This window comes from Henckelia pumila, chromosome 4, assembly GCF_033568475.1.
Source record: "Henckelia pumila isolate YLH828 chromosome 4, ASM3356847v2, whole genome shotgun sequence".
NCBI lineage: Eukaryota > Viridiplantae > Streptophyta > Magnoliopsida > Lamiales > Gesneriaceae > Henckelia > Henckelia pumila.
The window spans coordinates 25,500,693-25,521,312 of record NC_133123.1 but is presented as its reverse complement, the minus strand read 5'-3'; the positions used below and the strand labels follow the sequence as shown (position 1 = coordinate 25,521,312).

At 33.7% G+C, this 20,620-nt stretch overlaps 1 protein-coding gene across 2 annotated transcripts; it reads left to right on the top strand.

Moving 5' to 3' along the window:
- Positions 1 to 3,697: 3,697 nt before the first annotated feature.
- LOC140864506 (clathrin heavy chain 1) lies at positions 3,698 to 17,327 on the top strand. Of its 2 annotated transcripts, XM_073268736.1 has the most exons (30): positions 3,698 to 3,996; positions 4,264 to 4,468; positions 7,421 to 7,509; positions 7,634 to 7,712; positions 7,826 to 7,953; positions 8,984 to 9,082; positions 9,174 to 9,282; positions 9,437 to 9,516; positions 10,021 to 10,248; positions 10,330 to 10,395; positions 10,545 to 10,661; positions 10,838 to 11,035; positions 11,155 to 11,271; positions 11,381 to 11,440; positions 11,582 to 11,668; positions 11,810 to 11,893; positions 11,979 to 12,113; positions 12,195 to 12,257; positions 12,327 to 12,431; positions 12,587 to 12,699; positions 12,797 to 13,049; positions 13,130 to 13,266; positions 13,350 to 13,628; positions 13,726 to 14,728; positions 14,872 to 15,357; positions 15,458 to 15,628; positions 15,759 to 15,944; positions 16,220 to 16,342; positions 16,518 to 16,628; positions 16,892 to 17,327. In XM_073268736.1, the coding sequence occupies exons 1-30, from the start codon at positions 3,952 to 3,954 to the stop codon at positions 17,048 to 17,050; spliced, it is 5,115 nt and encodes a 1,704-aa protein (XP_073124837.1). In that variant the 5' UTR covers positions 3,698 to 3,951; the 3' UTR covers positions 17,051 to 17,327. The 2 variants fall into 2 exon arrangements, with proteins under 2 accessions (XP_073124837.1, XP_073124836.1); XM_073268735.1 differs by having other exon boundaries at positions 11,979 to 12,257.
- Positions 17,328 to 20,620: the final 3,293 nt, after the last annotated feature.

Below are 20,620 nucleotides of genomic sequence, written 5' to 3'. Positions count from 1 at the left end.
TTGATTAATCACAATTCACAAGTCAAGGTGATTTTTCTTATTGGGGTGTCAAATTAGTTTGTTGTCTTGTGATTCATCATCAAATAACATGCTACAATGTCTGAGTGGATTGCACACCTTTTAGCTAAAAAAATATGTTTGCCTTCTCCATTATATATATGCACACACGTTAAGGTAGTGTTTGAGAAAACTTATAAGAAACACTTTTCAGCTTTTATTTCACAAAATTTTAAAATTTTGTTAAGAAAAAGCTGATAAGTGCTTTCTAGAAGCTCTCCCAAACACTACATAAATATGTGACAATCAGAGACGGATCTAGGAATTTTATCGAAGAGGGGCAGCCGGACAGAACTAAAGATCACACACACACACATATATATATAATCATCACATAATAACAGTTAAATATAGTACTAAAATGTAAATAATATTGTTAGATTTAAAATTTAACTTACAATTTACCGTTTATGACTTGATTTTTTTTTTCTAAAAATAATTAATAATAACTTCATTTGAAAAAATACAAAACTATGTATTTTTCAGTATAAATAATTAATATTCGTAATAATTTTCACAGAAAATTTTTTTCCTTTACTGCAGTTGTTGCTGCTGGTAAAATCAATGGCAGACTCACAAACTTATAAGCTAACGATTTTTGCTTCAATAATTTGTTTTTAGGTTTAAAAAGCTTAAAACTCAGTTGTGTATAAGTTTAAAAACTTATTGTTTGGACTTAAATTTTTGTAAAGACTATGAACCACAAATTTTTGGGTCACTTTGCACATATTAATAATGAAGCTTAACTTAATTTTTTTAGTCCTTCTCTTGTATTTTCGTGTTTGGTTTCTAATTTACGTTCATAATTATATTTTTTAAATTTAAGAATATTATAGTAATTTTATTAAAAAAACAATTAGGCCACACCTGGTGACAATGATTGATAAATCGCGCGATAATAAATCCACTTTCGTATCAAACCCATATGGAGGGTTGGGTTTAGACCCAGTTAAGTAGATCCACAAGGTAGACTTGAGTCTGCCAATCATTAATATATCTGCTATCTACTATTTAACAATAGTAAACTTGAGAAGCTCTTAAAAATTGCTCTTGAAAGGACACTAATTTTTTTTTTTCCGATTTTACCATCTCCTTTCTTTTCTATCCATTATCTCACTAAGCCTCCCATCAATTCTACCCATAAAAAAATACATATAAAAATAACATTTATTTTACACGCATGAGCGTGTGCATTTGTTGCTAGTATGAATCTAAAAATAAATATTATATATACACATGTACATGTACATATTATTAATAATGTATTTATATATTTTTATTTATTGAATAATTTATATCTTAATCCATAATTTTAGCTTATAATATTTTAAGATTGAAATAATTTTATTTTATAATGATATGTTTAAATGAGAATTATATAATTATAATTTTTATTTTACTATGAGTTTGAATATAAATCGGTAGAATTTAACTCGTGATAATTTTTTTTTTGCTAAATATAATTAATATAGAATTGGAAATTTAATTTAATGATTTATTAATTTTCAAAAGATTTTTCTTCTTTATCATGTAGTGACTGAAATTTTAAAAATATATAGAATTTTTAACAGGTCCAATATGTAGCAGGTGAGCCTAAGATAAGACGGAAAGGGTGTCCGATTTGGCCAAACACGCCCCAGATCCAGCCTTGTTGACATTCTTGTGTCCAGTCATTTCCCTATTCTTATTTCGTAAAGGAAGAAGTGTTATGAGAGTGTGAATTTGAATTCTGACGTGGACAATGAACAATGAATGTAAGTAAATACTTGAAATGAATGGATCAAGTAATCCGTCAATTCAAGTGCTTTAATATAATTGGGTACTCCTTACTCCGAATGATAAGCTAACATTTATATAAATCCAATCAGCAAACTTCATCATGTATTTGTCATCTGTCTCATGAACACACATTAAAAAATCGATGATTATCTAACTAAAATCATACAATACGACGTCATCGATCACTTCAAAAAAAAAAACTATTAAAAGAGCACATATAGATATTTTAGAATCAGACAAGAAAACTCATTTTTTTAGGAAAAAAAGAAGTTATTGGACACCTTTTGTTTGGCCTAGAGATTCTTAATATGTTCAAAGTTAATATTTGTCCAATTTTTCTACAATTAAGTTTAAAAAATTAAAACAAGGTATACCCATCAAATTCTGAGTGGCGAATTGCTTTTTCGATCACTACAGTATTTATAAGAGCTTATCTCAATTTCTATATATAATTTTCAAACATTTTATTGATTATAAATATAAACTTGAAAACTCTTAAAATATAATCAATTACAAATACTACCTATATGAATATATCTATGTTAAATCAAAACATAATTGTTTGTACATAAACGGTAAGAATAGAAAGTTTTTGAGAAATCATGTTGCTAACTAGTACAAGAAAATCTAACACGTCAATTGAAATTTTAAATTTGTGATTTTTTGTTCTCTCGAGCTAATGTATTTACAAAAATTGCACAGAAAACATCACATTTTTTAATGAACTTAATTTCAAAAATTATTTAGTGTAGAAATATAAACTTACACAAAAGTTTCTAAAAGACAGTCTCACGATTCAATTTCGTCATATGGTTTTCTACTTGGATCACCAATAAAAAAATATTAAATTTTATGTTTAAAAAATTACTTTCTATTATTAATATGAGCACAGATAAACCGTATCATTGATAAAGATTTATGAAATCGTCTCACAAAAAACTTACAAACAAAAACTAACAAGAGTTTTTTTGTTAATTTTAAATGATGATGATCTGGTGGCTCGTGTTAGGAGATTGTTTAATAGATTATTAAATTTAGTTCTCCCTTAATTAATTAATAAAAAAATATTTAAACAACTTATTATTATTTTACAAATGTGTTACATTTGTATGCGCTGACTAGGGCTATACGTTAATATATCAGTCCATTTTTATTCTCTTCGGTATTGGACAAGACACTCTTGATGATTTAGGGCCATTTGCAATGCTGTATTAATGGAGTATATGGTGGGATCGGAACCAATGCATATTTGAAAATCATCATTTGGATGCTAAAGGCCTGTTGGATCGAGCCAATTTTTGTGGGGAGCCTTTTCTCTCTAGCGATCTAGCCATCCAATTTGATGCGTCGGTACGAGCGGCTGACAATTTATTTGGCCGATTTTCATCTTATCATGCAGAGATATTGTTGTTCTCGAAAGCGTTCGATCTATCCGAAGGTTAGTATCAAACGATGATATCTAGAAATCGATGTAATCTACACCGCACATGCCATTCAACAGAATCTCCAATTCACTTTGAAAAGCAAATCAAAGGAAATCCGAGTCGCTTGCTCGCAAGCCTCGAATACACTTAATAGGCATTGTTCGCATCGAGCTAATCACCGTACATTCTTGTACAAGAACTTAGATCTGTCACAAAATTCGATTTTTTTAATGTGATTTCGTCGTGAATCCAAATTGATGCAAACCACGATTTGTTATCTTAATGGTATGTGTTAATAAAAAAAACAAAATACTTCAAATACATTTTTTTTTTTTTAAAGAAATAGTTTGCCACAATCATTTATTAAAATATGCCATAATTTTATTAAGGTCATTGCTTATTATTTTATGCGCTCATTCCATAGAACTAAGGCGACTCAATTTTGGCTTCCATTTTCGCTGTCATATACATAATATATATACGCACACATCTTCCGTTTCTCTCTTTTCTCTGCGCTCTTTGTCGTAAGTAAACCTGCTTGTTTCTCTACGCTTCTGGGAGGGCTCGAGGATATCTCTCCGCTACTCCAGATCTCCGAAGTTGTAGCTGAAACCGTCGTTTTTATTCTCGATTCCTCAACTGTTTGCCAGATCCGGAGCTCCGATCTCGAAGCTCTGAGTTGTCGCCAGTCATGGCGGCCGCAAATGCTCCGATCACCATGAAAGAGGCCCTAACGGTATCAATCATGCTGAAGCTCTTGCAATTTTTTTCGAATCGAACTATTGGGTTGCGTATTCTGATAGTTTTTTTCGCCGTGACTTGTCAATTGCTTGATTTGATTCGCTGGCTGTGTTGCGAGATGCAGGGGAAATTGTGTGATGAATTTTCGATTTGGCTTGTCTATTTCGATTTTAGATCTGTTTATCATGTTCTGGAGTTTAGGTGATTTGGGTTTTTTTTACTGGAATTGTGTTTTGATCGCCTTGTGATTTGGTGGTCGCAGTTGACTAGCATAGGGATCAATCCTCAGTTCATTACGTTCACCAACGTGACTATGGAATCTGACAAGTACATATGCGTTCGTGAGACGGCACCTCAGAACAGTGTGGTGATTATTGACATGAGCATGCCAAATCAGCCGTTGAGACGGCCTATCACTGCGGATTCTGCTCTGATGAACCCGAATACCAGAATTTTGGCACTGAAAGGTAAGAAGCATTTCTAACACATTACTTGTTGACTTTTTTTCCCACTGACAACGGGTCTCAAGAGTTTTAGAGTAAGTTGCTGGTCGGATGCTCCATGGTTCTGATTGGTTGTGGTTTATCAGAATTCAGAACACATTTTTCTCACGAGTTCTCTGACTTGAGTGTGTGTGCAGGTGTGGGTTATTAGTTACTGCAAGTACAAGTATTTTTGGCCGTTTATGATATCCAAAAAAATTAGATGATGTCTCAAGGAAAAAGAATTTAATTATACTAGGAAAACCATATTGAATTAGTGTTTGCCAATATTAGGATCACTCATGAGAACTTTGTGAAGGGCAGAGTAAAATAGAGCAAAGAGTTCCAAAATTAGAAAGGATTTAAAGATGATGGTTAGATCTTACTTATATCAAAATTCTCCCACATGAAATCTTGAATGTCACTCAGAGAAAATTTTATCCCAGAAGTCTAGAAAGGTTATTCGCATGAGCAATGTCATAGTTAAGCTCCCACGTGCATGCTTGAGCCTTTTTAGGGAAAGGCATACGTTCTAGGCTGAGAAATGTTCCTTCCTCCCAGGCGTGTAAGCACACTGAGAGTTGCTCCTTAGAGCATATCCAACTGATGAGAAAATTTGACATTTAACTCCAAATTGGCGCAGTGGTCTCCTCGAATATATCCCCAAAATTGGCTTTATGCAGCACTGTAGCCACACAATATTTTTTTAAAAAATATTTTTATGTTTTTTTTGGTTATAACTTAAAGTTTAATTGTATGAAACATTGAAACTGTAGTTTATGATCATGGGTTATTAATTTAGAATATAATTAATGATAATTTAGTTTATTTCATAAATTTAAAAATTCTGAAAATTGAATAATTTATTTATTTAGAATAATTTTTTAAACTTATAATATGTACAGAAATAATGATAAATTAAATACATTTGTTATTTTCCAAAAAATAAAATGAATTGATAAGCATATTTCTGGTGTAATACAATATTTGAGGTAAATGAAAGAGTAGGGAATATCCCGAGAATGCTCTTTTAAAACAAAATTTGAACTAGGTGCATTGGAGATGAGTTTTGTGTTTAGTGTAAAAATTGCACTAAACTAGTGCAATGGATTGGAGATGACTGATGCCATTAATCGCAAGACCCTTACCCCACGTACGTCTTTCTCTTATTTTTCAGCGACCTTCCGCTTTTATGATATTCTTCCTTTTTTCCCCATAGACATCACTCACAAGGACATTTTCTTCACCAATCTGGCAATCTTATATTTTTCTTCAGCTTGCATACGTTGAAATTAGTCACAGATTCCATTTTCTGAAATCCACCTTAAGTTTCTGAAAATAATGAAGTCTCACCGTGAATGGATTTCATATCAGGAATAGTACACTGAAATTAACTATGATTTTACTGAAATATTTTGAATAGGTTTTAAGGTTTCTGAAATTATTGAATTATTATTATTATTCTATATCATTACTATCTACATGCAAGAACTTTAAATGCTTGTATGAATAACGTTTACATATTTTCTTCAATGTTTTTCTCTTTTTGAGCTTTTATTGCAGAAGATTCTATTGCTATCTGGTGCCTGCCTTATTTAATTTTTTTCATTTATGCCTTGCATTTCTTAAAATTTTTCAGACATTATGATGATCTGTTTGAAAACCAGCCTTTTAGTATCTAAGCGTGATGAGTCAACCACATGATGTTTACACTTAGCACTCAAAACACTTTTTTTCTTGGGGAAACTAATGGGAATAATCAGGCTGTGAATGCTAGAATACAATGAATGGCCATTATTGCTGTTAAGTAAGGGAGCAATGAAACTTACACATTCCAATCTTAATAATGATATGATCATGTGAAGATGATGGGATCATCCTAGCTTCTTTTTTAACGATCTTAAAGGCGTGCGTTTATCGAAAATGATGACATAATATATAATATAGAGGAGGAGGATGATTAATTGAAGACCTCTTTGTTAGCAAGAACAATGAAAATAAGATTACATGGGTAGACTAAATTTTAGAGAACAAGCTCCTTAGGTTCCTGACTCGACTTCAAGCTGACATGTAATTGCCACCTCAATTTATAAACAAGATTTCCAACAAATAACTCTTAGCTTCATGGCTTGGTTTCAATTTGCCCTGCGGTTAGCGCCTTGACTTTTGGAAACAAAGAACCATAATCCATGAGGTTATCCAATTATCCACTCCTACTCAATCTTGGTGGAGAGAGATTCAGGTGTTTTAGGTTTGCATTTGGACTAAATTGAGGACCATCTGCATGTCTTGTTCCATTTCCTTAGTTTCTCGAGCCAAAGACTTTTTCCTTTTTTTCCTTAACTGACTTGGCAGAGCTCCCTGAATCACTAGATTATCTCCTGTTGATGGAGATGAACTAGAAAGTGAGCGGACTTGAAAAGGAATTGCCACTGATTATCAACCACTGGTTTATCTGAACATAAAGCACGAGCACCATTCAATAGCACTTGAAACATATTGGAAAAGCCTCATATTTCCCATTAATTTTAAACCGCTTGGAGTAATTAGCCATAGAACATGGGCTGCGATAGACTCAATGGGGCCCAAATCAGAATTTGTAATCTGGGCCTATACACTAGGAAAAAGTACATGGGCTGTGGGCTGAACCGATTCTGATTGTTTAACTGTATCCTTTGAACTTTTGGGACAAGGAGACATGCGCGAAATGCACTTCCTAGTTGTGTTAGGGTTCTTGCAAGTTTTAATCTCATGGAAAATCTGTCCTTTTTGTTCATTAATAATATGACTATGACAAGTGTTATCCTCAACAATTTGGTTGGGAACATATTTGGTAATTATTTTTAAAGTGTGCTGCTGATATTAATGAACTTGCTGGTATGGCTTCTATTTTCTTTTAGTCTTCACCAAAATATTGATGTTCTTTATTTGATGAAGCTCAACTTCCTGGGACCACTCAAGATCACTTGCAAATTTTCAACATTGAGGCCAAAGCAAAGATGAAGTCTCATCAGATGCCAGAGCAGGCAAGTATCTCAATACCTGTTGTACATTTCAAAATTTAAGATTGTGGATGTATTAGTTGTGATATTATATACAACATCCAAGTCTTTGAAGTTGGCTGTTGTGGATGTTATACTTCTATGACAGGTCGTATTTTGGAAGTGGATTTCTCCCAAGATGTTAGGTTTAGTGACCCAATCCTCAGTTTACCACTGGTCGATTGAAGGCAAGTTCAAAACATTTTGGATTTTCTCTAAATTTTTCTCCATTTTCTGCATTTCATTTTCTTTAATGAGTTGCATTATCTTTCCTTGAGAATTTTCCTTTCTCCCTGAGTAGGTGAATCTGAACCTGTAAAGATGTTTGAAAGAACTGCGAATTTAGCAAACAATCAAATCATCAATTATAAATGTGACCCTTCTGAAAAGTGGTTGGTTTTGATTGGGATTGCTCCTGGTTCACCTGAGGTGAGTGGCTTGCTATTTTTCCTCTTCAAAATTGAAATTAAGATTTTGACCAGACTCACAGTAGCTCAAATTGTTAATGATAGAAATACTCATTTTCCTTTCTGTTACGACCACCTTCTTATTGTCAATATTCTTCAACAATCTCACACTTTTTTTTTTTTACATTGATGATGTTTTTTGTGATTGCTAACCTTTTTATTTTGAAGTCTAATTTTAAATTATTTGCACATTTCTCATGCGTAACTGCGACAGCATTTTAGTGTCTAACTCATCTATTCATCTGTTAGTTGAGCTACTTGCACTTCTGTTGCAAATCATAGACAATCGACTTAACAACTGATTCTGCTGTTTTTGTTGTTGTGAATTTGTTGGAATGGCTTCTGCATTCTGTTTTTGCGAACTCTGATTATGGTAGAATGACATCTCTTTAAAAAAGTTCCAATTATTGCGATATTGTTTATATGATATAAAACTATAGGTCGTCTATTTATGATTTTTGTCACAGGATTTATGATTGGCCGCAATGTAACACTTCAATTGCGTAGGTTTTCTCAAGAAACTCTTGTTATCAATGTTTATATTAAGGTGTATGTCATTGTCTGCAGTAATTCGTTGTTATTTATGTGAAGTTTATGCCATTTCAAACACCTTTCCAAATTATGCTAGGTTTGATTGAACTCATGTATGTAGTTCTTTCTTACTGACAATTGTAAAAATAGGGGGATATATGATTAGTAAAATCAAAGTGAAATGTGATGGAAACTAAATTAGCGTGGCATTAATTGATTAAGAATGAGCTAAAGTGATTTCTTGGGGCTTCAATTCGGAGCAGAGCGTCATGGAAATGTCAGGTTCATGTGTTGGAACGTAACTATTGTGTGATTAAAACTTGTATGACGGTTATAACGATGATCAATCATATGCAGATATTTTGTGTTTACTAGTTTTGGAGAGATCGTGTATTTTACTTTCACAGTTGTGCGTTTTGTGTTTCACTGTCGACGATTGTACTGAGACGTTCCTTCTTTAGCGGCCACAACTCGTCAAAGGAAATATGCAGCTCTTTTCTGTAGACCAGCAACGCAGTCAAGCTCTTGAAGCACATGCTGCATCTTTTGCCTCTTTCCGAGTACTTTGCTCCTTCCTTTCGATTCCTATGCACTATAGACTGTTCTGTGGGCAAAGCTCTTGCTAACTCTCTTTTTTATATTCGTATGCAGGTTGCTGGAAATGATAAAGACTCAATTCTCATTTCTTTTGCAACAAAGTCCTCTAATTCTGGTCAGATTTCATCGAAGTTGCATGTTATTGAGCTTGGTGCTCAGCCAGGTGCATATATCTTTCATGTTATTTGATTTTGACCTTTTTAGTATTATTAAAAAATTTACTGGTTTGGGATGTCATGTTCAGGATATATACATAATATCGATATATATTTATATTTATTTTTCTTTGTTGGCCTAACACTTGCACGTCTTTACAGGGAAGCCATCTTTTACCAAAAAGCAGGCAGATTTATTCTTCCCTCCAGATTTTGCTGATGACTTCCCGGTGGCTATGCAGGTATTTCTTCTTGAAATGTCTTTCCCCCTTTTGCAAGTGTGTGCTAATTTAGAATGTGTACGTGGAATTTAACCAGCTCACGAGTCTGTTGAAACCAAAGCCGAGTTCAAATTTATTTATTCAATTGTCAGCATTTTCCATATTTATTTTTAATAAAACATAGAAATATATTGACCAAAATAGGTTTTTAATATTTATTCGTAAAATATCATCACTAATACTTTAAAATATTATTATTAATTTTACATATGAAGCTCATTAATATAATAATTAACCGAGTTAGTGAGCTAAAATCATTATTTGAGTGCATGCGATGGTTAGGAATCCAAACCTGTGAGCTAAGAAATCCCGTGAACTAAATTCACTTGAATAAACTTGAGCTCCAATTCAATAGTTTTGGTCGACCTTGACAGTCAGCTATAAAATTTTACAAGTTTGACATGTTAGCTCTCTAGTGTTTGAATTTGCATGTCCATTTAACATGCTAATTGTATTGTTTTGCAGATATCCCACAAGTATAGTCTTCTTTATGTTATCACAAAGCTTGGGCTGCTCTTTGTGTATGATTTGGATTCTGCTGCTGCCGTATATAGAAATAGGATCAGTCCGGATCCCATTTTTCTGACATCAGAGGCTTCATCAGTCGGAGGTTTCTATGCTATTAACAGGCGAGGCCAAGTTTTACTTGCAACTGTAAATGAAGCAACTATAGTGCCTTTTGTCAGCGGCCAGGTATGCTAAGCTTCTGCAGTTTGTGTAATATTCATGCTTTTTTTCCCCCAAATATTTTGAGTCTTAAATGATTATTGCTAGTTAAACAATCTGGAGCTCGCTGTCAACCTTGCAAAAAGAGGAAACCTTCCTGGTGCTGAGAATTTGGTAGGTTAAATTTGGCTTTTGATGGTGTAAAATTAATATAGCTGTGTGGAGAAATAAATTTACATTTATTCCTCACGTGTGCGTGAATGCTTTATACAAAATTATCGGATGCAGAAGATTTAAATTTGTGCCATCTGAAAATGTGTCAGGTGGTTCAACGTTTTCAAGAATTGTTTGCTCAGACAAAGTATAAAGAGGCTGCCGAGCTTGCTGCAGAATCTCCTCAAGGCATACTGAGGACACCAGATACTGTTGCCAAATTTCAGGTGCCTGTTATTCATTAGCTTTCATGTTTTCCTTGGCACCAAACATGTGGTAGATGGAAGCGTGAATTCCACTTGTCATTTTCAAATCAGAAACCCCCTTATTAGAAATCTGATTGGAATGCTGTGTACTTGTTTTTGATGGGCTGAGATTTTGATTAGATAATATGTATTTTCAGAGTGTACCTGTTCAAGCTGGGCAGACACCACCATTGTTGCAGTACTTTGGGACATTGTTAACTAAAGGAAAGCTTAACGCATTTGAGTCTTTGGAGTTATCACGGCTTGTTGTTAACCAGAACAAGAAGAATTTATTGGAGAACTGGTTGGCTGAAGATAAACTTGAATGCAGTGAGGAACTTGGAGACCTGGTGAAGGTAATTCCTTCAGTTTGGAACTTCCACCACTTTCAGATTGTTTATTGTTTCAAATCTGATTTTTAATGTGTTCCATTTTATTGTGCAATTTGAATTCACTTTCCTCTTTTATTTTGTAGACTGTTGACAATGACCTTGCACTGAAAATATATATCAAAGCGAGAGCTACACCGAAAGTCGTGGCAGCTTTTGCTGAGCGTCGTGAGTTTGACAAAATCTTGATATATTCAAAGCAGGTCAATGACGCTAGTTCCTGACAGAGTTGATGCTCTTTCACTTGTTGGTTGTTATTATCATTCTGCAATACAGTTGATTCTGATGAAAATCACATTTATCTTGAAACAGGTTGGATACACACCAGACTATCTGTTTCTTTTGCAAACCATTCTCCGGTCAGATCCTCAGGTATACGAGGATTGCCATAAAATTAAATCTTGAAGTTTTCGACAATGTTATATATTATGCTTGTAGTTTGTCATGTTGAATTATGATAGAACATGATATTTGAAGGTAACATTGTAATGATATTTTTTTCTGGTGTGACAGGGAGCAGTTAATTTTGCTCTTATGATGTCTCAAATGGAAGGAGGTTGTCCTGTTGATTACAATACTATTACTGATCTCTTCCTTCAGGTGTGTAGGTTTTCTTTTATATTTGAAATATTCTGATTTTATGGTCTTTTTTTATGGCGTGTTTTCCCCATTTCATCTTTGAAAGCCTTAGCATCTTGAGTTTTTGAGATGATTAATTATGTTTTGATCATTTTTCATTAGAGGAACATGATCCGCGAAGCAACAGCATTTCTGTTGGATGTCCTGAAACCAAATCTTCCAGAGCATGCATTCCTGCAAACTAAGGTCGATATTTAAGCTAATCCTCTTGTAAATCAACATCAATATTTTATTTTTTCACGGAGGCATAGTGATTTTGTTATTTTGTCAGGTCCTGGAGATCAATCTCGTGACCTTTCCCAATGTAGCAGATGCTATTTTGGCTAATGGCATGTTTAGTCATTACGACAGGCCTCGGATTGCTCAACTTTGTGAGAAAGCTGGCCTTTATGTTCGAGCACTACAGGTTAAAATCTCACCCATTTATGTACCCACAACTTACATATTATTTTTGCATCTCAATCAAACATTTTACGTGTGCCTGCAGCATTACGCTGAGCTGCCTGATATCAAACGAGTTATTGTCAACACTCATGCAATTGAGCCACAGGTTTACTAAAATCTAGTATTGTTCTTCATTCAACTGGTCAGTATTAGTGCTTAATGATGTGAATTTCAGGCACTTGTGGAGTTCTTTGGTACACTTTCCCCAGAATGGGCTCTGGAGTGTATGAAGGATCTTTTACTAGTCAATTTAAGAGGAAACCTTCAGATAATTGTCCAGGTAGGGTGAAGGCATAAAGATTTTGATGTTGAATTTATTGTAAGATGCCTTTCTGAAACCAATGCCCCAGAATTGTGAAGTTTATTGTTTTCATTTTATTGAAGTGACTTTGGCATTCTTATATTTGTTACAATTGCTGTTCTAATTTGGTGTAGGTTGCTAAAGAATATTGCGAACAATTGGGTGTTGCGACTTGTATTAAGCTCTTTGAGCAGTTCAAGTCATATGAAGGATTATATTTCTTCCTAGGATCATATTTGAGCTCCAGGTAACTTGCTTCGAAAGGAATGGATTTCTAGTTGCTGAACGATTGCCTGTTGTTTTTGTATTTTATTTATATCTGTATAAGTATTGGTTTCTGGCAGTGAGGATCCTGATATTCACTTCAAGTACATTGAGGCTGCTGCCAAGACTGGACAAATTAAAGAGGTTGAGCGTGTAACCAGAGAATCAAATTTCTATGACCCTGAAAAGACTAAGAATTTTTTAATGGAAGCAAAACTTCCAGATGCACGGCCATTAATCAATGTGTGTGACCGCTTTGGTTTTGTTCCAGACCTCACCCATTACTTGTACTCGAACAACATGCTTCGCTATATTGAAGGTTATGTGCAGAAGGTATGACGATCTTTTGAAATTTTTGTTGCCAATAGGGTAAAGTTTGTCTTTCATGCAAGTGATTATTATTTGCTTTATAGGTCAATCCTGGAAATGCTCCATTAGTTGTTGGGCAGCTCCTAGACGATGAGTGTCCTGAAGATTTTATTAAAGGCCTGATTCTCTCTGTTCGTTCTCTGCTTCCGGTTGAGCCACTGGTGGATGAGTGTGAGAAAAGGTACCTTTATGCACTATGCCCTCTAGCTTTGCTTCGAGCCAGCTTCTTCCTTGATATCCTTACTTGTGATATGTGGTATGCAGGAATCGTCTTCGCTTGCTTACTCAGTTTCTGGAACATCTTGTGAGCGAAGGAAGCCAAGATGTGCATGTCCACAATGCGTTGGGTAAAATAATCATAGATAGCAACAACAATCCGGAACATTTTCTCACCACCAACCCATATTATGATTCACGTGTTGTTGGTAAATATTGTGAAAAACGTGATCCTACCCTTGCCGTTGTGGCATACCGGAGAGGACAGTGTGATGATGAACTTATTAATGTGACAAATAAGAATTCGTTGTTCAAGCTGCAAGCAAGGTTTGTGGTGTGCAGTTCTATTGAATGTTGGACATTAGTTAATTAGTTTCATGCATGTCAGATGTTGATCCACTTTTTATTTATTTATTTATTTCAGATATGTGGTTGAAAGAATGGATGCTGATCTCTGGGGAAAAGTTCTCGATCCTGAAAATGAATTCAGAAGGCTGCTTATTGATCAAGTCGTATCTACTGCTTTGCCAGAAAGCAAGAGCCCAGAGCAAGTTTCTGCTGCTGTTAAAGCTTTTATGACTGCTGATCTCCCCCACGAACTAATTGAATTACTTGAAAAGATTGTTCTTCAGAACTCTGCCTTCAGTGGAAACTTTAACCTACAAAATTTACTTATCTTGACTGCAATCAAGGCAGATCCTTCTAGAGTTATGGACTATATTAATAGACTTGATAACTTTGACGGCCCTGCAGTCGGAGAAGTGGCTGTGGAAGCTCAGTTGTATGAAGAAGCTTTTGCTATTTTCAAGAAGTTTAATTTGAATGTTCAGGCAGTTAATGTTTTGCTAGATAATATTCGGGACATTAATCGAGCTGTAGAGTTTGCTTTCCGTGTTGAAGAAGATGCTGTTTGGAGCCAAGTTGCTAAATCTCAACTCAGGGAAGGACTGGTGAGCGATGCAATAGAGTCATTTATTCGCGCGGACGATGTTACTCAATTCCTGGAGGTCATCCGAGCTGCCGAGGATGCTGACGTTTATCATGACCTGGTGAAGTACCTTCTCATGGTCAGGCAGAAAACAAAGGAGCCAAAAGTCGACAGCGAGCTCATTTATGCATATGCTAAGATTGATAGATTGGGTGACATCGAAGAATTTATTCTTATGCCAAATGTTGCTAATCTGCCCAATGTTGGTGATCGCTTGTATGATGAAGCTTTATATGAGGCTGCAAAGATTATTTTTGCTTTTATCTCTAACTGGGGCAAATTGGCAATCACACTTGTGAAGTTGAAGCAATTTCAAGGTGCTGTTGATGCAGCAAGAAAAGCCAACAGCGCAAAGACATGGAAAGAAGTCTGCTTTGCCTGTGTTGACGCTGAGGAGTTCCGCTTGGCTCAGATATGTGGTCTTAACATCATTGTACAGGTATTTCATTTATTTTCATTTTTCAAATGTTGTATTTTTACTCTACTAGAAGTCTAGAATCAAATTATTTGATTTCATAATCGAAGATTTCTGTCGTCTGAATTAAAATTATACTGTGACACATTATTTTGTGATTCTTGCAGGTGGATGATCTGGAAGAGGTTAGCGAGTATTATCAAAACAGAGGATGCTTTAATGAGCTTATATCTCTTATGGAAAGTGGTTTAGGGCTGGAACGTGCACATATGGGGATTTTTACTGAGTTGGGTGTCTTGTATGCTAGATATCGTCATGAAAAGCTTATGGAGCACATCAAATTGTTTTCTACACGTCTAAATATTCCCAAGCTGATCAGAGCATGTGACGAACAACAGCATTGGCAAGAATTAACTTATCTATATGTTCAGTATGATGAGTTTGATAATGCTGCTACAACTGTGATGAATCATTCCCCGGAAGCTTGGGAGCACCTGCAATTCAAAGATATTATTGTCAAAGTTGCCAATGTGGAGCTATATTACAAAGCTGTGCATTTCTATTTGCAAGAACATCCTGACCTCATCAATGATGTCCTGAATGTTCTTGCCCTTCGCGTTGATCACACTCGTGTTGTAGACATAATGAGAAAGGTTGACACTTCTGCTTGATATGTTCATTTCTTATCATTGTTGTTTGAAGTTTCAAGTGTAATTATGTAGCATCATAAATGTCTTATGTTAATACGTGTAGGCGGGTCATCTACGTCTTGTTAAGCCTTATATGGTTGCAGTTCAGAGCAATAATGTGTCTGCAGTGAATGAAGCTCTCAATGACATCTATGTAGAGGAGGAGGATTATGACAGACTTCGCGAATCAATTGACTTGCACGATAGCTTTGATCAAATTGGTCTTGCTCAAAGGGTGAGCTGTAGTTACTGCAGTCTCTGTTTCTTTTCTTCATTTCTTTTGTTTGTTTTCTTTTTGTTTTTGTTTTTGTTTTTGTTTTTTTTTTTGAGAAATTTTAGAATTACTGTTTAATGTGCTTGAGTAGATTGAGAAACATGAGCTTCTGGAGATGAGGCGTGTTGCGGCCTACATTTACAAGAAAGCAGGCAGGTGGAAGCAATCGATTGCATTATCAAAGAAAGACAACCTCTACAAAGATGCAATGGAAACAGCTTCACAATCTGGTGATCGTGAACTCGCTGAAGAGTTACTTGTTTACTTCATTGAACAGGTTTGCTTTGTCAACAAATTTACAATATCTAATCTGATATTATTTACCCTGAAGAAAATGTATGGTGTCTCCTTTTAAATCCATCATCAATGTGTTTTTTATATTGCAATTGATGTGAACTATTTTTCAGTAAGGTGGGGTGCCTATTTGTATTATAATAACGTTAATATGACTTAGTGTTCATCGATGCTTTCAGAACAGTACAAGTATTATGATTCCATCAATATTTAATGTTTGACATAGGGTATGTAAATGGTTTTATTTTTTCTTTTCAGGGCAAGAAGGAATGCTTTGCATCATGCCTTTTTGTTTGTTACGACTTGATTCGTCCGGATGTTGCACTTGAACTTGCCTGGATGAATAACACAATTGACTTTGCCTTCCCATATCTATTACAGGTGATTCTCTATACCTTTCCTTCCTCTCCTGTCATCATGTACTTGTCTTTGGGGTCCTTATTTTATATTTCCAGGCCAAATAAAAGTAAATTGTTGAATATTTATTGGGAACTGTCACTTTCATCGACTCTTGTTTCATATTCAAGCATATGTATCATTGTTTCTCCTCGTTCAGTTTATCCGTGAATATACTGGCAAAGTGGATGAACTAATAAAGGACAAGATTGAGGCTGTGAAGGAAGTAAAAGCTAAAGCGGAGGAGGAGAAAGATGTCATCATGCAGCAGGTATATATATGTGATGCCTTTCGAAACAATTTTTTGTCTGGCTAGTAAATGGACATTTTTATGTATTTAATTAATTTACAAATTGATATGCTTGGTACGCCCTTTATTGACCAATGACCTTAAACTGAAGATTTCACATTGCAGAAAAAGTACTTTCAACTGCTGACTATGACTCATCATTATTTCCAAACCATATTCTTAAATTACGTGGGATCTATAACTGAATACAACTAATAATACTCCAAATATGCTATTCACTGCAGAATTTGTACGCCCAATTGTTGCCTCTTGCTTTGCCAGCACCACCTATGCCGGGTATGGGAGGTCAAGGCATGGGAGGTTACCCCGCACCACCGCCAATGGGTGGCATGGGTATGCCTCCAATGCCACCGTTTGGCATGCCACCAATGGGGCCCTATTGATGTTTCTGTGGTTGCCTTGTCAAATATTCGCTGCAAGTAGTCCCACACCCGAGGTTTGGCTGTGACATTGCAATATAGTTTCTGGTTTGTATCATAGTCTATTTTTGAAGATGGCTGCCCGCGGTCTGGCCTGTAATACGGTAAAAATTTATATATAATGTTTCCTTGTAATATTCTTTTGTAGCTGAGGCATTTTTTTGCAGCTCTAGGCGGCAAGACTATGACGATTTGTGTATTTCTCCAATAATAACGCTGTAAAAGATGTGTTTTGTATTGATTCTTGGGTGGTGTTTTCTGGTTTTGTTTTACTTTGAGTCTTTTACAATAGTCTGTCGTTGGCATATTACAGTTTTGGATTTTGGAGAGTCTAAAATTCATTGCTTCTCTCTTTTGAACTCCGATCCCCTTTCCCCGAGTGTGTATATACATGCGTGGTATGCATGTTTAAGTCGATTTTTTCGGGATAAGTATTCTTGTATAAAAAAAGAAGTTGAAATTAAAATTGAAAAATAAAGAATAAAATCTAAGTATTTTATTTTTAAATGAGGTTATTAGATTTTTATTACATAATTGAATTCTTTTATTAAAAAAAAGAAGAGTTAGGGAGGGGATTGGAAAAAAAAAGGTATTTTATGGATTTTAAAAATCTGGCAAGATTTTATTTCGTCAAATGTTATGACTGAGTATTATGTATTACTAGTATTTCGCACGCTTGTACATTTTTTTTAATGAAGAAAATAAATAATAAATTGTAAAATTAAAAAATAATAAAAATATAATGTTTTTCTAAATAAATATTTACAAAAAATATATATTTTATAAAGTGAGTGTCATTTTTGTAAATAAAATAATATCAATGTGCACAAAATGAGCTTTTAATGGCTAGAAAAAAGGAAACTTTATAAAATAACTATTTTGCTCAATAATTTTTGTTTTATTGAAAATTAAGTTAGGAGATAATAGTAATTTCAAATCAAGCTTCACCAATTAATTGAAAGTTTGTTAATTAGAGGGTCTTTAGTTTAATAATAATAATAATAATAATAATAATAATAATAATAATAATATAATATAGATATAGATATGCATTTTTTTAAATAAAGTTTTTTACTTCTAAATATGATGCAATGATGCGCTAGATTTTGATATTTGCAAATAATATGTATGTGTATATCTCAAATTGAATATTGAATATTGAATATTAGAATAAGAGAGGAAGAGTGGGCCGGAAGAAAGGAGTCGAGAGAGTCAAGTGGTCCGAGAGGATAACCAGCCACACTGGACTAAAAGCTTATAAATGTATGAGTTTAAACCATCCATTATACAATTTTTTTCGATGAAACACCAATTTAGTTTTTGATCTAACAAACCAATGTTATAATTTGTCAATAAAATGCTAGTACTATCTTGAGGAGGAACCCTCTTTATTTATTTTTACATTTGGGGTATTTAGGAAAAACCGTGGACGACGACGACAACAACAAAATAATAATAATAATAATAATAATAATAATAATAATAATGTAGGTTTTTATGGATATACATTTAACATAATATCCTAATGATATATTGAACTCGTCTAGTCTCATTATAGTGTTAGTGACAACTTTTGGTTGATTTCAAATTTTTATTTTCTGAAATAATCATCCTTATTTACGTCATGTTAATGTATTAATCTATTTGTAATTTTTTTCGTCTCTTTGACTTATCGAACCTTTTTATATTTACTAAAGAGACGAAATTATACTTATAGTTTATTTATTTATTTTGAATTAGAGATGGCATTCTTCGAGGACTTGATGTATAGTCACTGACTCACTCGACCAAACAATCAGCGGCAAATTCAACTAGTAGTTGCATGATGAAAGATTAAATTTATCAGATAAATCGCACATAGACCCCTGTATTATTTGGCTTACCTAAATTCTTTAGGTCGCTACAATTAATAGTAGCCACAAAGCTGATGCGAACAAATTTAATGGTATCGCTCTGTAGCGGTTGAATTCATGCTAGTACAGGGTAGTACTGTAACCGCTAGATTCAATGGTCCAAAATTGATTTGGATATGTGGGGTCCATGAAAATTCACGGTCCTCACATAGCCAAATTAAAATTGGAGCATTGGATATAGTGTAAGGATACCATATTTTCTTTTTTTTAATGGTATATTATTTATGTAAATTTTATTTTATTGGAAGTTAAAATGGTCAAAAGCCAAAGAGATAATTTTGAATATAAATAAACATAAATATTTTTATTTTATTTCTAATTTACTTGTTGGACTTTTAATGCAATATTTGGTTTACTTTTTCCAAAAAAAAATAAAAATTCTCAAATATTTTAACGAAGAACTCACATGAAAACATGCAAGTTCATTTCATTCAAACAATACTTGACACTTTGTATAACCATTTGAAAACAATATGTGCATAGGCATAGCTCATTGATTTGTATACAAAAAAGCAAACTCTTATTATATATATGATTCTCTCTTGATCTTTCGATTCTTTCCACATCCTCTTCTATTTTGAAGATACCCTCTCACTTTACGAATTATTCAATAATTTTGTTTTCAAAACGGAATTATTCAATAATTTGAAATTGCAAATATTTAAAACATAAATTTATAAAATGAAAAATTTAATTATTTTTGAAATACAAGAAAAATAATAATAATTTACTAAATATAAACATGTAGACAAAACGTTACCCTTAATTTCTATCTACGAATATATATACTTCACCCTTAATTTCCAAGTGAACACTCGTGCTCTCTGCAGTTCTCCTCCATCCTCCGCCTCCGCCTCCGCCTCTGAAGCAAAGCAAACATGCCACTCGGAGTGTGTCGATGAATGGCTGAATGCTCAGTCCAGTTGCCTCGCTAATTAATTGAACTGAAATGAATTAATCTTGTTTAAGAATAATTTGCGTTGTACATACTTCCATGAATAAACCATGTTTTTCTTACTAATGAATTTTTATAAACTAAATTAGAAAACAAGATAAAGTGTTTGATAAGATAAAAATGTTATATATACAATTAGGGTTATAATATATTTCATCCTTATAAAAGGACAAAGAACGAAAAAAAATTCAAGTTATATATATGACAAAATCAAAAACAAAAAAATATATAAATTACATGAAAATTAAAAATGTGATTATTCTCAAACTATGTTATATGTTTTTTTATTTATTCAATTAATTTAGTGGCACTTCTTAATTAGTTTAAACTTTTCTCACTCAACAAATAATAATATATCACAAAAACTTCTATGGGATGGTTACATGGTCAATTTTGAGAGATAAATCTCTTATTCGATCTAATCTCTGAAATTTTTTTATTTTTTATGTCAAAATTATTACTTTTTACTGTGGATATGAGTTTGTTCGACTCGTCTCATGATGAAGAAAGAACTTTGAAATCATCTTATCTTATAGATATAAAAGTATGGATCATCTCAAAGAGGCATACTCAACAGTAATAATAGTAATAAGATACATCATGCATGTCATGGTGGAAAAATTTTCTTTAGTAATGTACTTGTGAAATGAAGTTTAGAGAGGATAA

What these genes read in the sequence shown, in the direction of transcription:
- LOC140864506 (XM_073268735.1), top strand. Translation starts at nt 3,952, where the DNA reads ATGGCGGCCGCAAATGCTCCGATCACCATGAAAGAGGCCCTAACG. An exon ending in CCATGAAAGAGGCCCTAACG is followed by an intron (nt 3,997 to 4,263) that starts GTATCAATCATG and finishes TGGTGGTCGCAG; the next exon opens with TTGACTAGCATAGGGATCAA. An exon ending in ACCTTCAGATAATTGTCCAG is followed by an intron (nt 12,432 to 12,586) that starts GTAGGGTGAAGG and finishes AATTTGGTGTAG; the next exon opens with GTTGCTAAAGAATATTGCGA.